Below are 17,688 nucleotides of genomic sequence, written 5' to 3'. Positions count from 1 at the left end.
TCACTTCTAAGACTTTTAAATGCAATACTTTTTATTGTGGCGGACATTGAACAATTATAGGGACTTATTTCAAAATTAGTTGGTGTTGTTGATGCGGATCTTTAGAAAAAAACGAAGATCTTGTTATGCCTTAGGAGGCTATACATCCCTCGTAGAGGATGAAAGGCCATCACATACTAAAGCAAATGACTCTATGGACGTATAACAAGAATCTTGAACGTTTTATTGATCAACAAAAACTCAGCAATTCATTAAGAAGCTCCTTAGTAAACGGGTGGTTAATGTAACGATGGGCGTAGTCAGTGTAATACGGCTGAAAGATATCACATACTATAGAAAAGGACTCTATGGATCAATCTGTCACGCCTCATTTCTTCTCAAGACTCTTGAACGGGTTATTGATCAACAACCTTAGGAGGTAGTTCTGCCTCTCCTACTCGGGAATGTGGCTACAAACTCGTTCCTTACTGAATTATATAAAAGAAGACAGTCGCTTATGTTGACATTTGCTGGGTAAGTGGAGCGTTTCCTGTGGTCTCAGTGTGAAACGGCTGAAAGACGTCACATACTAAAGCAAATTACTCTATGGAATAATCAGTCATGCGTCTTTTCTTCTCAAGACTCTTGAATGAGTTATTGGTCAACACCCCCAGATGTTAGTTCTGCCTATCCTACTCTGGAATGTGGCAATAAACTCGTTCTTTACTGAATTAGATAGAAGAAGATAGTCGCTTGTGCTGAATTTTGCTGGGTAAGTGGAGCGTTTCCTGTGGCCTCAGTGTGAACCGTCTGAAATGCATCACATACTAAAGCAAAGGACTCTATGAAACAATCTGTCACGCGTCCTTTTTTCTCAAGACTCTTGAACGAGTTATTGATCAACAACCCCAGGTTGTAGCTCTGCCTCTCTTACTCTGGAATGTGACTATAAACTCGTTGTTTACTGAATTAGATAGATGAAGACATTCGCTTATGCTGACATTTGCTGGGTAAGTCGAAGGTTTCATGTGGCCTCAGTGTAAACCAGCTGAAAGACATCACATACTAAACTAAAGGACTATGGAATAATCAGTCATGCGTCTTTTCTTCTCAAAACTCTTGAACGATTTATTTATCAACAAACTCAGCAGTTCATTAAGAAGCTTCTGAGTAAAAGGTTGATTAATGTAACGATGGACGTAGTCAATATCTCAAGATTTGCTAGACATGGCATACCTTAGGAGGGAGTTCTGTCTTCCCAACTGGAATATAAATTGGTAACTGAATTAGACAGAAGGATACTGTCGCTTATGCTGACATTTGCTGGGTAAGTGAAGTGTTTTCTTTGGCCTTAGTGTGAAAAGGCTGAAAACTGATCTTGTTTTTTTTACTACGAGGTATGACGTTGAAAAATGTATGCCTCCAAAGTTAAACGGACTAAGACCTAGTGATCATGCCGGTAAACTATAGACAATATAAAGCAATTCTCACTCTAATTCTCTCAGCCATTGTATACAGCCTAAGGAACATTGCAATATTCTACAAGGGAGTAAATGAAGACTGCGCCAACGAAGGCTCTGCTAACTATAATAAACTTGTTACCAGCTGTTTAACTCTAAAAGTAGTGAGTAGTACTATAAAGGACTCTTACGACAAATTGGGTATCTTAAAGGGACTGAAATCTTAAAGGACCGCAATCAGGTGAGCTGCTCTAAATTGAGTGGCTACCCTTTATACCTTAACTTTGTTACAGTTCATAAAGTTGACAATCTTTACTCGAGTATGAACTCAGGTCGTTCCGGAGCGAAGATCTAATTGTCGTTGAAACGACCACATTGTCATGGAAAGGACAATTCTTTTATACAGTAGAATTGAATGACCACTGATTTCTTGCAGAAACATTCCAATCAGTTTGACTAGGTGTCAAATGCACTTGTATAATTAATTTCCACTAATCATCATGACTCTAATTCGTATGAATTGGGGCATTAGTATCCAGTGTGCCCAGAGAGAAGATTATCGTCACATTAGTTTACCAAAAAATTGTCTCAAAGTAATCTAAAAAGATAACAGTTGAAACCTATTGTCAATTTGTAATCGAAATAAGGAGTCAATTGACCTCCTCATTTTGTACCAATCCACCTTGAAATAACTTCATAGTCAGTGGCTATTTGTAATCCAAAATGGTATTTGCGAAATGAAAAATGGATCCATTAGAATGACCAGATGCGTAAGAGATCGTATGTAAATCCGGTCAACCAGACGAATCAGCAGCAAAACCAAATATCCTTGGATGTAAGGTTATGCTCTGTATTTGGTGGGACCAAATGAGTCCTATCTATTATCGGTCATAAGTTTTAATACTTGTTGAAAGCTATTTATAAAGAAGTGATCTTTTTCATCTACAGGGTGAGCTTCATTGATTACTCACCACCGCCCTTTGTGCTTCTTCATGCCGGTCCATGTACAAACACAATGCTCAAGTCCTCGAGCTATCTAATCTCTTGCCATAGTAGCCTCATTGAGGAATGACAGGTATAATGAGACAAGCCTATACATACCCCGACAAGGAAAAGGCATTCACTAGTTTAGAGCCAATAGAAGCGACGTAGCCAACATCAGGTGAAAATACCCTATTAATGCTATGAGGAATGCTCCATCCCTAAGGCATTCTCATCATCTAAAGAACTACCCCAGTGCATTCCTGAACCTCTTTAAATCGCACAACCATACTATTGAAATGGATCTATTGTTTGGATCGAAGTACAGATCCATTTTAATTGACAAGACTTATTTCAGTGGCCACAAGAATAAGTTGAGCATGTTTGAGAGTAAACTCCAACATACTTAACCAGTTCCACTCAGCTCTGCAAACTTCTCACTTAGTTCCGTTAAACATCTCACTCCATCCGTACCTCGTCAAAAACAGCTCAGAATCCCTCTCATATCATTAGATACAAGTATCCGATCATATCAAATCTTTGCATTATCAGCTCAACTCCAACATTTTATTAATCCACAGCCTTACCCTGCTGTTTGTACCAGAAACTTATTTAGAAAATTATATTTCACCGTGCATCAATCGTTTAAATAAGCGTCCCTTCACGCGAATTTGAGTTTAAACCAAAGCCACTACGTGGATCCCGAAGAAACCTTAAGCAACAGACCAGCCAGGACAAAGTCCTGCGGGCAACTGGCCAACCATAGTGCTCTGGTTCTACCCCATGGCAAAACATCCAAAGGAAAAGCCGATCATCACCAGTTTATAGTTCAGGCAGACTAGAGGTTTAGCTAGCACCTCTTTCGCCAGGTTTGTAATGAGAAGGATGATCTTTTGGTGCCAGAAAGATGGGAAAAGTTCATAGTTAAGAAAGCTAGAAACCCATTATATAACGATGTTAATGACAATATATCATGCAAGAGTCCAAAACGGTATCCTTTCGATTCTACCTGTATGTTTACGTACCTATCAGTAAACTGCCATGATAACCTACCAGTTTCCAAAGCTAAATGCCATTGTGATGCAATTGAAATGGAAATTTTTAACAAAGAACTAATTAAAGTAAATTGTTATGGTTTCGATGACAATAGAGGAAAAGAATAATACCCAAACCTGAACTTAAATTGTGACAATTATTCACTTAATTATGTAAGTTTTGTAATAAATATTTTAATTATTCTAAAAGTTGTCTCATCTTTTAATTTATAACAACACATTTTATTACATGTATCCTTTCTATCAATCGCTTGATAAATTGTAAACTAATGAAAGGTGTTTTTACACAACATTTAAAGTGTGATTTGAGAGTTTTTAATCACAATTAAATTACACATACTATAGGAAGGAGTACCAGCCACAGCGGGGAAAATTGAAAAGGTTAACCAAAAGGTCTGCTATACAAAGACCAAATCTTTCTAATCCATTGCAAATTAATTTATTAAGTATTTATTCATGGAAAAGAAAGATAAGGTTATTAGAAGTTTTTTTTTTCGTAAAAAGGTATTAAGTCTTTTAGACCTTCCCATAGAAGACCCTTAAATTTTTTCCGCTATGTGCCTCTAGTACTCCCAACATACATTGTACATAGATACAAACATATATCAAAGTGTATGTGTGTTACTTTCTTAGTCAGTTAGTAATTAATTAGATTTGAAAGTTATTTTTTTTTTTGTATATAAAGAGAAATAGAGAAAGATATATATAGAGAGACATGAAATTTTACACCTAGATTGTACCATACGTACTTAAATGAGGCTGCAATGTGGTCTGTGACTCACTATGTTGCCAATCGTTGCGCTGCTCCTCGCCACGTGCATTTTCCGTTGAGCCCGCCAAATAGTTAAGGCATGTCGGTGCGCTACGGGGAAATTTTGGATGTCGTCTCAGTTCTTGTATTTCATGTAGAGGAAGATCTATACATAAAGTCCAAATGCCACCATGCATTGGCACCAAAAATAGATTATCGCGACGAAAACGATGATCGGCTAGAAAGAAATTAAATTTATTATTGTTAATAAGTTATTGTCAAGGTCTTTTAAGTTGTTAACTGTCTTTTTATTTAATTTCTTAAATTGAATACTTTTCATTATTTCTTTTTTTCTTTTCTAGACAATTTTCAAGCCACCAATAATCATACTGTCAACTTAAATTTTACAAGTTTTCCTTTATGGTATGTCAAGTATGCGTGTTTCTTTATCATTCAATAACAAGGTAAGAACATTTTTTTTTCTTAAGTTGTATAGTATTTGGAATTTATAATACCCTACTTAAAATTACATTTGCTTTAAAAGAGAGTAATTCTTACTTTTAACATATAGAAACCATAGAGGAAGTCATATAAATGGAAATTTATTTCCAAGAATCCTAGAATGTTGCTAAAGTTTGAAAGCATTTTTTTTGCTTTTAAAAGTCTTTTTCTAAATTATGTATTTTCCTAGAAACCACTATAGAAGGAATTCAATGAAGTCTTCAATTCAAATATGATGTTTCATATTCAAATGTTCGCATTCTAACATACAAACTACTCCATTCGAAGCTTTAAGGTTAAAGATAGAGGCAAATTTGATAACATCTACTACAAAATGTTGTGTGAATAAAATTTATCCTGTGAAACTAGGGGGACCATTTAGAAACAGCACTTGCTCCACTTAAGTTCAAAAGGTCCCTTTTTGTGATTATCTGTTTGAGAAATGTTTGAAAACAGGTGAAAAATGAATAAACTAGGCAGCAATTTCTGTGTTCCTGAATCAAATTATAAATACTTTCTTTCAACTCGAACAATGTATAGATCAGTTCTAGTTCAGTTCTAGTTCAGTTCTAGTTCAGTTCTAGTTCAGTTCTAGTTCAGTTCTAGTTCAGTCCTAGTTCAGTTCTAGTTCAGTTCTAGTTCAGTTCTAGTTCAGTTCTAGTTCAGTTCTAGTTCAGTTCTAGTTCAGTTCTAGTTCAGTTCTAGTTCAGTTCTAGTTCAGTTCTAGTTCAGTTCTAGTTCAGTTCTAGTTCAGTTCTAGTTCAGTTCTAGTTCAGTTCTAGTTCAGTTCTAGTTCAGTTCTAGTTCAGTTCTAGTTCAGTTCTAGTTCAGTTCTAGTTCAGTTCTAGTTCAGTTCTAGTTCAGTTCTAGTTCAGTTCTAGTTCAGTTCTAGTTCAGTTCTAGTTCAGTTCTAGTTCAGTTCTAGTTCAGTTCTAGTTCAGTTCTAGTTCAGTTCTAGTTTAGTTTTAGTTCTGTTCTAGTTCTAGTTCAGTTCTAGTTCAGTTCTAATTCAGTTCTAATTCAGTTCTAGTTCAGTTCTAGTTCAGTTCTAGTTCAGTTCTAGTTCAGTTCTAGTTCAGTTCTAGTTCAGTTCTAGTTCAGTTCTAGTTCAGTTCTAGTTCAGTTCTAGTTCAGTTCTAGTTCAGTTCTAGTTCAGTTCTAGTTCAGTTCTAGTTCAGTTCTAGTTCAGTTCTAGTTCAGTTCTAGTTCAGTTCTAGTTCAGTTCTAGTTCAGTTCTAGTTCAGTTCTAGTTCAGTTCTAGTTCAGTTCTAGTTCAGTTCTAGTTCAGTTCTAGTTCAGTTCTAGTTTAGTTTTAGTTCTGTTCTAGTTCTAGTTCAGTTCTAGTTCAGTTCTAATTCAGTTCTAATTCAGTTCTAGTTCAGTTCTAGTTCAGTTCTAGTTCAGTTCTAGTTCAGTTCTAGTTCAGTTCTAGTTCAGTTCTAGTTCAGTTCTAGTTCAGTTCTAGTTCAGTTCTAGTTCAGTTCTAGTTCAGTTCTAGTTCAGTTCTAGTTCAGTTCTAGTTCAGTTCTAGTTCAGTTCTAGTTCAGTTCTAGTTCAGTTCTAGTTCAGTTCTAGTTCAGTTCTAGGTCAGTTCTAGTTCAGTTCTAGTTCTGTTCTAGCTCTGTTCTAGTTCTGTTCTAGTTCTGTTCTAGTTCAGTTTTAGTTCAGTTCTAGTTCAGTTCTAGTTCAGTTCTAGTTCAGTTCTAGTTCAGTTCTAGTTCAGTTCTAGTTCAGTTCTAGTTCAGTTCTAGTTCAGTTCTAGTTCAGTTCTAGTTCAGTTCTAGTTCAGTTCGAGTTCAGTTCAGATCTAGTTCTAGTTCTAGTTCAGTTATAGTTCTAGTTCTAGTTCAGTTCTAGTTCAGTTCTAGTTCAGTTCTAGTTCAGTTCTAGTTCAGTTCTAGTTCAGTTCTAGTTCAGTTCTAGTTCAGTTCTAGTTCAGATTTATGTTCAGTTCTATTTTTGTTCAGTTCTAAGTATTTTCAGTATCTAAGTATTTTGCAAGCAATCAGTCCGTTTATTACCAGAGCGGTCATAAAGACCTGGTCTTCACAATGTCAACTTATTTTGTCAACCTAAAGCATTCAAAGATTTCATACAGTCCCTACCTAATGACAATTGAATATCCGATACCACTGATATTCTTGAACTTTGAACCAAACTTGATCGTGAATAAAACCAAACAAAGATTCGACTAAAAAGCAGAACTGGTTACGGTCTCTCCAACTTATTATTTCTCGATCAGAGTACACAGTAGTTTATGCAATATGTAGGATAATTCACACAACTTTTTCCTATGGCTTCTGCTGTTTGTCTTCTAACCAACCCCAGTTAACATTGAAAGGAAAAGAAAACTTTTCTGTACAGTTACAAATGTGAAGTTCATATCGTTATTATTTAGTTTTCTTTTTTCACTTTATTTTCTGCTTTTTTCTAACTTTGTTTTTTTTTTTAGACAGAGGCTAGAGGAATACGACGGGTATGAATAATATTAATGCCTCTCCCAGTTAAAGGTTAAAGCACTGTATTTTTAGAGCTTAGACTAAGAAGTATGTGTGTAGTATAAGGTATAAAGATAAGTAGCAGGCAAAGGTGTATAAGTTTGTATGCATTTCTATACACGAGCAAAAGAAAGAAAAGTGTCTTACTTGTCTCTGTTTGAATAAGGTCAAGGTTGTGAGCTTGACGATTTAGTTTTTCTGTTTAGTAGAATTTGGATAAAAGTTACTTTGACGTTTCTCTCTCTATGGCATAATGACGATTTAATATGCCTCATACAAAAACCAAAAAAAAGCATAAGAAAGACATTAATGTTTATTTTATGTTGCATGTTTCGGTTGAGCATATACTACTGAGTTGTACAATATACTTTCATACATACAATACATATGTACATAAGTATTATATAAAGTCTTTAGATTTTTATACTTAATTCTATGTAGTTACATGCTTAAAAGTACTTTGTATATTTGTGGAAATTATTCAAGCATTAAGCAAGGAAGGATGTTTTCTGAAATAATGAAAAATTACTTTGGGAAAGATAAGAAGAAGTATGTTTTTTCATTTCTTCTTTTTTGCTTTAAACTAACTTAAAATAAACACTTCATAGAGAATTCAAAGTTTGTGAAACTAAGAAACTGATAAACTTTTAAATTTCCACAATTTAAGAGGGGGAAATTATAAGTTTATTGTATGGAAAAGGAGTACTTATTTATGTTTAAGTTGAATTGCAAACTATTTAAAATGTTTTTTGAGAAATTGTGAAAACATCTTCCGGGAAATTAACAACCACACTACACTTATCTTGAGAAATAATCTAACTTTTTCAACATTTTGCGGGTTTGATTTAAAATACCTCTTAACTAAAGACGAAGTTTCTAAGTTGCCATGCTGGATATTGGGATCAATTAGACGCTTATTTTTCGTCAAATGAAGCAAAAACGTCGAAGTACATTGAAACCTGTTTCTTGAAAAGATATCGGAAGCCGGACACCGGAGTCGGGATACATGGTAGGACAGTCATGGGACATAAATGCTGGGTGCTAAGTAGGAGTTCCATATTCTAGTTCAGTTCTAGTTCAGTTCTAGTTCAGTTCTAGTTCAGTTCTAGTTCAGTTCTAGTTCAGTTCTAGTTCAGTTCTAGTTCAGTTCTAGTTCAGTTCTAGTTCAGTTCTAGTTCAGTTCTAGTTCAGTTCTAGTTCAGTTCTAGTTCAGTTCTAGTTCAGTTCTAGTTCAGTTCCAGTTCAGTTCTAGTTCAGTTCTAGTTCAGTTCTAGTTCAGTTCTAGTTCAGTTCTAGTTCAGTTCTAGTTCAGTTCTAGTTCAGTTCTAGTTCAGTTCTAGTTCAGTTCTAGTTCAGTTCTAGTTCAGTTCTAGTTCAGTTCTAGTTCAGTTCTAGTTCAGTTCTAGTTCAGTTCTAGTTCAGTTCTAGTTCAGTTCTAGTTTAGTTTTAGTTCTGTTCTAGTTCTAGTTCAGTTCTAGTTCAGTTCTAATTCAGTTCTAATTCAGTTCTAGTTCAGTTCTAGTTCAGTTCTAGTTCAGTTCTAGTTCAGTTCTAGTTCAGTTCTAGTTCAGTTCTAGTTCAGTTCTAGTTCAGTTCTAGTCAGTTCTAGTTCAGTTCTAGTTCAGTTCTAGTTCAGTTCTAGTTCAGTTCTAATTCAGTTCTCTAATTCAGTTCTAGTTCAGTTCTAGTTCAGTTCTAGTTCAGTTCTAGTTCAGTTCTAGTTCAGTTCTAGTTCAGTTCTAGTTCAGTTCTAGTTCAGTTCTAGTTCAGTTCTAGTTCAGTTCTAGTTCAGTTCTAGTTCAGTTCTAGTTCAGTTCTAGTTCAGTTCTAGTTCAGTTCTAGTTCAGTTCTAGTTCAGTTCTAGCTCAGTTCTAGTTCTAGTTCAGTTCTAGTTCAGTTCTAGTTCAATTCTAGTTCAGTTCTAGTTCAGTTCTAGTTCAGTTCTAGTTCAGTTCTAGTTCAGTTCTAGTTCAGTTCTAGTTCAGTTCTAGTTCAGTTCTAGTTCAGTTCTAGTTCAGTTCTAGTTCAGTTCTAGTTCAGTTCTAGTTCAGTTCTAGTTCAGTTCTAGTTCAGTTCTAGTTCAGTTCTAGTTCAGTTAGTTCAGTTCTAGTTCAGTTCTAGTTCAGTTTCTAGTTCAGTTCTAGTTCAGTTCTAGTTCAGTTCTAGTTCAGTTTCTAGTTCAGTTCTAGTTCAGTTCTAGTCAGTTCTAGTTCAGTTCTAGTTCAGTTCTAGTTCAGTTCTAGTTCAGTTCTAGTTCAGTTCTAGTTCAGTTCTAGTTCAGTTCTAGTTCAGTTCTAGTTCAGTTCTAGTTCAGTTCTAGTTCAGTTCTAGTTCAGTTCTAGTTCAGTTCTAGTTCAGTTCTAGTTCAGTTCTAGTTCAGTTCTAGTTCAGTTCTAGTTCCAGTTCTAGTTCAGTTCTAGTTCAGTTCTAGTTTCAGTTCTAGTTCAGTTCTAGTTCAGTTCTAGTTCAGTTCTAGTTCAGTTCTAGTTCAGTTCTAGTTCAGTTCTAGTTCAGTTCTAGTTCAGTTCTAGTTCAGTTCTAGTCAGTTCTAGTTCAGTTCTAGTTCAATTCTAGTTCAGTTCTAGTTCAGTTCTAGTTCAGTTCTAGTTCAGTTCTAGTTCAGTTCTAGTTCAGTTCTAGTTCAGTTCTAGTTCAGTTCTAGTTCAGTTCTAGTTCAGTTCTAGTTCAGTTCTAGTTCAGTTCTAGTTCAGTTCTAGTTCAGTTCTAGTTCAGTTCTAGTTCAGTTTCTAGTTCAGTTCTAGTTCAGTTCTAGTTCAGTTCTAGTTCAGTTCTAGTTCAGTTCTAGTTCAGTTCTAGTTCAGTTCTAGTTCAGTTCTAGTTCAGTTCTAGTTCAGTTCTAGTTCAGTTCTAGTTCAGTTCTAGTTCAGTTCTAGTTCAGTTCTAGTTCAGTTCTAGTTCAGTTCTAGTTCAGTTCTAGTTCAGTTCTAGTTCAGTTCTAGTTCAGTTCTAGTTCAGTTCTAGTTCAGTTCTAGTTCAGTTCTAGTTCAGTTCTAGTTCAGTTCTAGTTCAGTTCTAGTTCAGTTCTAGTTCAGTTCTAGTTCAGTTCTAGTTCAGTTCTAGTTCAGTTCTAGTTCAGTTCTAGTTCAGTTCTAGTTCAGTTCTAGTTCAGTTCTAGTTCAGTTCTAGTTCAGTTCTAGTTCAGTTTTCTAGTTCAGTTCTAGTTCAGTTCTAGTTCAGTCTAGTCAGTTCTAGTTCAGTTCTAGTTCAGTTCTAGTTCAGTTCTAGTTCAGTTTCTAGTTCAGTTCTAGTTCAGTTCTAGTTCAGTTCTAGTCGTCTAGTCAGTTCTAGTTCAGTTCTAGTTCAGTTCTAGTTCAGTTCTAGTCAGTTCTAGTTCAGTTAGTTCAGTTCTAGTTCAGTTCTAGTTCAGTTCTAGTTCAGTTCTAGTTCAGTTCTAGTCAGTTCTAGTTCAGTTCTAGTTCAGTTCTAGTTCAGTTCTAGTTCAGTTCTAGTTCAGTTCTAGTTCAGTTCTAGTTCAGTTAGTAGTTCTAGTTCAGTTCTAGTTCAGTTCTAGTTCTAGTTCAGTTCTAGTTCAGTTCTAGTTCAGTTCTAGTTCAGTTCTAGTTCAGTTCTAGTTCAGTTCTAGTTCAGTTCTAGTTCAGTTCTAGTTCAGTTCTAGTTCAGTTCTAGTTCAGTTCTAGTTCAGTGAAGCATTAGGAGAGACATCGCTTATGAACTGGATAGAAGAGTTTCAGATTTATAGTAATAGCAAGTCGGTGAAACCTCCTATTTCCTACTTCTATAGATTGATCTTGGAAAAAAATCATGAACCCTACCTGCTACATTAGTATAGGCCTTCGAAACCATGTGGCTTTGCAACCATGGTACTATTAGATCAGGCCCAATATGCGATTTGTTTTTCTGTTTTTCTGGGAAACTTTCAAAGTTTTATCCTTTCAAAACTACTTTTACTTTCGCCTCTTGGATCTATAGTTTTATTATCTTCTTGAAGGGAATCACAATGAACCCTTCAGGCCTTCGAGCGGATCTTTGGGAGCATAACAGGTAGATTTCAGCTACTTTAAAAATAAATTCTCCAACAAAATATTCCAACTTACCTCTTTTATCCGGTTTCAACATCGCCACCTTATCCTCCATTATCCATTCGAGCTGTAAATTTGAACGATTCGAATAACGATCCAGACTAATACGATCCCATTTAACATGTTCCCAATGATCGGTCATTATGGCGGCGCAAAGCATTGCTGTAGCGCTGGTTGTCATTAGTAGAGTTACAAATAGGAAAAGCACAGGCGGTGGACCCATGCAACAGCTTGAGCAACATGATGAGGAGCCAACATTACTGGTCACATCCATGGCCGAATTAAGCGAGGTGGGACTGTCTAAGTTGCCGCCACCCGTTTGATGCATAATTTTCGAGGAACAACTGCTGTTGCGCAACAGAATACTATTGCTGCGTCGTATAGACTCAACGGCAGCGGCAGCAGCTGCTGTTGTCGCCGCAGAGGTATGAGGATCGAATTGCAGTGAGCTGGCAACAACAGCCGAGGGATGTTCATAAATGCTATTGTGGCGTGAGGGGGAAAATAGTAACAAGTCGTTTGTTGTTGTTGCTGTTGATTAAGTTTCTGTAGATTACTGCAACTAGGATTGCTATTGCCACCACCAAAAATACTGCTGCTGCCACTGCTGCTTCTACCACCATTACCATTTGCCACCACACCATCCGCTGACGCACATTCATTGATGGTAGTCAAGTCCTCATTGCTGGACGAATAGATAATCGACTGTTTGAATTGATTCGAATAGCAGTTCTGTTTGAAAGTTACTGACGGTGCCACGTATTGCTGCTGTTGCTGCTGCTGATAGTAGTTTGCTCTCGAGTTGGGGGCATAGAGGGCCTCGTAGTCGTAGTGATGAGGATTACGATAGATCACTGGCCAGGAACGTGTTGTCTTCGAATTGTGCGAATAGGTGGTAGTGGTTGCAGTAGTAGCAGCAGTAGTACTAAAGGTGTGGTTGCTGTTAGTGGTGCTTGTGCTGTTGTTGTAATTGGGTATGGCAGTAGAGGCAGCAACGCCGGTGGTGTTTAAAACGTTTGTTTGATATTGCGCAATTATGCTATTGTTGGGCGATGCTAACGTAGAAGCGTTAGCCGATGTAGGAGGCGTTTGCGTAAGCTGTTGCTGGTTACGTTGAAGATCCGAGAACAGAGGCGTATGCTCGTTGGCTTGTGTATGGAAATCGTCGTCGTTCTTTGCAGCGGTTATATTCGATGTCGTGGCCGTACGTTTTGATTTTGTTGGTTGTTGTTGTTGAGTTGGACTTGTTGTTGAAGAGGCCTGTTGACGTTGCAACACATTTCTTACGGTGGCTGCAATTGTCGAACAGGGCCCCTGACCAGCCGAAGGCGTTATTGAGCTAGGTGCACAGTTACTTTGCAATTTCAATGGTGGCAAATGTCTGGACACTTTGCGATTGTTCCCTTTAGACGAGTCGTTATTGGTGGTGGTGGTTGTTGCGCTGTTGTTGGCTGCTATCACAATGTTTGCGGGCGTTGTTGCTGCTGCGGCTGCTGGCGTTGCGGTTGTTGCTGCTGTGGGTACGGCGGTAAGTTCATTGAAATCCTCCTCCTCTACTAAAGTCGCTCCTGAGGATAAAATTGTGGAATTAGTTACGTTTGTTTGATGGGACAAGCAATCAAAGTTACTTTTACTTTTACTGTTTGTCTGATTTGATATTGTATTCTTCAAATTCTTGATGTTGTTGATGTTATTAATGTTGTTGATGTTGTTGTTTAATTTATAGTTGTTTTTATTATTGTAAATGTTGTTGGTGTTGTTGGTGGTGGTGTTGTTGGGAAAACTATAGAATTGATTTTGTGAGAAACTAACAGATGAAGGAGTAGTGGTGGTTGTAGTTGTTATTGTGGTTGCTAGTGGTTGTGTTGGAGGTGTTGATGAGGGGACTACTGTTGTTGTTGTTGTTATTGCTGTTACATGATTATGACTACAACTATTGTTACTACGATTACAACTACTACTAGTAGTACTACTGCCACAACCGTATTGACTCTCTGTGGGTGGTGTTACGGGTGATGTTATACTAACTTCCGGTACACAGCGAGCCGTCACTTTATAGCGACTGCCACTGCTCGTGCCCAAACCCAAGGCACCCTTGGTACGCACCAGTCATAAATCAGTATCACGTTTTTTCATTTTGTTCGTATTCATAACGTTGTTCTGTGTATGAGGTGCAGAGTTGTTGGTATTGGTGTTGGTGGGGTTGCTCTTTTTCGTTGTGGTCGTAATTTTGGATTGCTGTTGCGGTGCTGCTACCGTAGATGATGTTGGTGTAGTTGCAGATGATGTTGCTAGTGTTTCGTTTATTTCAATGTTATAGGGTGTAGGTGATTTAGGCTGTTGGTGTATTTTATTTATTTTGAAAATGTTTGTGCCTTTTTTTCGAGCTACTTGTAGGTGTTAATTATGTTTTAGTTGTATATGTATTTGTGTGTAAATGTATGTTTCTATGTCTTTCTAAATTAAAGTTAATTGCCGCTGTAATGTATTTAATCGCGTAACGTTGCAATGTTTGTTTTTTTTTTGTTCTCGGCTTTTGTTGCCTTTTTGTTAATGTTTTTCAAGTGCTATTTTTTGATTTCCTGTTCTCTTTAATTTTTGATTTAGTTTTAAAGCAGCAATTAATGATTTTATTTTGCTTTTTCTTTTTGTCACCAGTTTTTTTTTTTATTAAAATATTATACTTTTTTATACAGTTTCTACTTGTTAAATGACTTTTTAACTACGTTCTTTGTTATTTGATTTTTTAAGCTTTTGCTAAATATAATTATGAATAATTGAGTAAAAGAAAATGTTTTGAAAAAAAAAGAATAGAAGAAAGAGAGAAGAAAAATTTTGGTTAGTTTGCTTTGTTTCGCAAAAAGGGCGAATAATAAGTCAAATAAAAATATGAATGAAAAATAAAGAGACAATTGTAAAAGCAGGCAATGATATTAAGTTTAAATTTAATACATTTATCACATGCAATATAGTGCAGGTTTTATATAATGATAACAAATATCTACTATAAAGTTAAACTAAAGTTGATAATATTTATAATACAAAATAATTTAAAAAAGCTTTAGAAGCAAAAGCAGTCATGTCCATTTGTGATTGGAATTTGCCTGCAAAGCTTTTGGAGAATTTGCTTCAAACTTGCTTAACATCTTTAAAAATTACAAAAATAAAGATTACGGCCTTTGCTTTTATATATAGTCAAGACTATAGATCAATCAATAGTCTTGACTATAGATCAATCTATAGTCTTAACTATAGATCAATCTATAGTCTTGACCATAGATCAATCTATAATCTTGACTATAGATCAATCTACAGTCTTGACTAGAGATCAATCTATAGTCTTGACTATAGATAAATCTATAGTCTTGACTATAGATAAATCTACAGTCTTGACTATAGATCAATTTATAGTCTTGACTATAGATCAATCTATAGTTTTCACTATAGATCAATCTATAGTCTTGACTATAGATCAATCTATAGTCTTGACTACAAATCAATCTATACTTTTGCCTATAGATTTATCTATAGTATTGACTATAGATCATTCTATAGTCTTGACTATAGATCATTCTATAGTCTTGACTATAGATCATTCTATAGCCTTGACTATAGATCATTCTATAGCCTTGACTATAGATCATTCTATAGTCTTGATTATAGATCATTCTATAGTCTTGACTATAGATCATTCTATAGTCTTGATTATAGATCATTCTATAGTCTTGACTATAGATCATTGTATAGTCTTGACTATAGATCATTCTATAGTCTTGACTATAGATCAGTCTATAGTCTTGGCTATAGATCAGTCTATAGTCTTGACTATAGATCAATCTATAGTCTTGAGAAAGGATCAATCTATAGTCTTAACTATAGATCAATCTATAGTCTTTACTATAGATCATTCTATAGTATTGACTATCATTCTATATTCGTGTTCAGGGTTTATATAATGATATAGTCTATAGTCTTGACTAGAGATCAACCTATAGTCTTGACTAGAGATCAATCTATAGGCTTGACTAGAAGTCATACTATAGTCTTGACTAGAGGTCAATCTATAGCCTTGACTACAGATCAATCTATATACCATTTTGTAGTCTTGACTATAGATCATTCTATAGTATTGACTATAGATCACTCAATAGTCTTGACTATAGATCAGTATATAGTCTTGACTATAGATCAGTCTATAATCTTGACTATAGATAAATTTATAGTCTTGAATATATAGATCAGTCTATAGTCTTGACTATAGATCAATCTATAATATTGACTATAGATCAATCTATAGTCTTGACTATAGATCAGTCTATAGTCTTGACTATAGATCAGTCTATAGTCTTGACTATAGATCAATCTATAGTCTTGACTGTAGTCTATAGTCTTGGCTATAGATCAGTCTAGAGTCTTGACTATAGATCAGTCTATAGTCTTGACTATAGATCAGTCTATAGTCTTGTTTATAGATCAATATATAGTCTTGACTATAGATCAGTCTATAGTCGTGACTATAGATCAGTCTATAGTCTTGACTATAGATCAGTCTATAGTCTTGACTATAGATCAGTCTATAGTCTTGACTATAGATCAGTCTAGAGTCTTGACTATAGATCAGTCTATAGTCTTGACTATATATCAGTCTAGAGTCTTGACTATAGATCAGTCTATAGTCTTGACTATAGATCAGTCTATAGTCTTGACTATAGATCAGTCTATAGTCTTGACTATAGATCAGTCTATAGTCTTGACTATAGATCAATCTATAGTCTTGACTGTAGTCTATAGTCTTGACTATAGATCAGTCTATAGTCTTGACTATAGTTCAGTTTATAGTCTTGACAGTCTTGGCTATTAATCTATCTATAGTCTTGACTATAGATAAATCTGACTATAGATTAACCTATAGTGGTGACTATTAATCAATTTGTGGTCTTAACTATATATCAGTTTTGAATATATTTCAATCTGTATGGTTTTGCCTGTAGATCAATCTATAGTCTTGGCTATAGATCAAGTCAATACAATGTGTTAATCATTATTTAAAACTTTTGACTGATCTAATTTTACGAATATCTGAACATATTGGATCCTACACCCCCTCATACAGTTCCCTTCCAAAAATTTCTTTAACGCTAATAAATGTTTAAAAATGCAAATATGTTCCCATATGAAATCATGAACAAAATTTAAATAGATACATTCTAACTTTCACAAATACTGCTGCAGCTAATTTGCAATTAAATGGCTTTTTAAAGATCAGAAATTCCTTTCAATGAAATTTCTTTAAAATTTTTTAATTGCTACATTGAGTATTGTTGTGGCAATAAAAATATGTTGATGTCTTCATGCCACAAAAAGTAAAATTGAATTTTTTATATTAAGACAATAATAATGCAAATTCAAATTCAATTTAGTTATTTTCTAAGAAAAATATTATATTTTCCACACTATTGGCGTGGATAATAATAATTTGAAGCTATAAAGGATGTTTAAAGGTGAAGGTGGACAATTATGAAATATATCAACAAAACATACAACATCTTAAATTCTCTTTTGTACCACTAGATGTCACAAACACTTGTTGTCTTTTATATCCACATTCTATAGATTTATTTTTCTATAAGTTTAAAATTAATTTTACAATGAATTTTTAAATTTTAAGGTGAAAATTTAATAAAAAATTCTGTTGGCAACTGAAAAAACACAATACGGACTACGAATATGCAAACAAGTGTTGATTCTTTTCTATGAAAGCAAATTTACAAAATAGTTGTTGTATGCACTTGTACAACATGTTGCTGCCACAATATGAATGGATGCTACAACAGACAAACAAATTTAATTTGTTTGTGTTGATTAAGTATTAAACATGGTGAAAGAATAACACAGAACTAAAAAGAACACAAAATTAAAGAAAAACAGAACAGAGGCAGGTAGTTGTTACACACACCCACAAACATGTTGAAAAAAATCATGTGAAATGTGTAACGAACAGTGGGTCAATTGATGGGTGGTAATAGATCATCAGTTCGAATAATAGGGTTCTTTTTTGTTGTCATCGCGATCATAGCTAAACTTTAACTATAAACTTCTTACTGAAACCAATGGCGTGAATTTTATACTGAAGACCTAGTAAAGTGATATTTTGTTCAATGGATCAAATATCTTCAAAGGTTATGCAAAGGATAAAGACAAATAGATGTTTTACTTTCATGGAAGCTGGAGTGTGAACATGGCTAGATCACCAGATTTAAAAATTGTAGGTGATTAATGCTCATCCACAACTTTGGAGGCGAAAAGATCAATGAGAACTGTGCAAAGTTCTCTCTCCTCTCAACTTATTTGCAGCGAATTGGAGCCAAATTTGAGCACTACTTAGACTAAACAATACTCATT

General features: G+C 35.1%; 1 protein-coding gene across 4 annotated transcripts in view; it reads right to left on the bottom strand.

Annotated features, from left to right (window-relative positions):
• Nucleotides 1–17,688, bottom strand: part of LOC119606957 — an 82,178-nt gene that overhangs the window by 11,912 nt on the left and 52,578 nt on the right. For 2 of the 4 annotated variants that reach the window (XM_037960632.1, XM_037960633.1), the window contains exon 4: nucleotides 13,315–14,043. Coding sequence is in view for 1 of the 4 variants with exons in the window: in XM_037960631.1 (XP_037816559.1) it covers nucleotides 4,258–4,464; nucleotides 11,302–11,614 (520 nt within the window). In the remaining 3 variants the exon portion in view is untranslated. Of the gene's footprint in view, nucleotides 1–4,257; nucleotides 4,465–11,301; nucleotides 11,759–13,314; nucleotides 14,044–16,827; nucleotides 16,941–17,688 lie in introns of those variants that run through there. The other 2 variants (XM_037960634.1, XM_037960631.1) reach the window with 2 other exon arrangements.

Source organism: Lucilia sericata, unplaced genomic scaffold (genome assembly GCF_015586225.1).
Source record: "Lucilia sericata isolate MDLA Ls3-8-SP2 unplaced genomic scaffold, ASM1558622v1 Contig000642F_arrow, whole genome shotgun sequence".
Taxonomy (NCBI): Eukaryota; Metazoa; Arthropoda; class Insecta; order Diptera; family Calliphoridae; genus Lucilia; species Lucilia sericata.
This window is presented reverse-complemented; position numbering and strand designations above follow the sequence as displayed.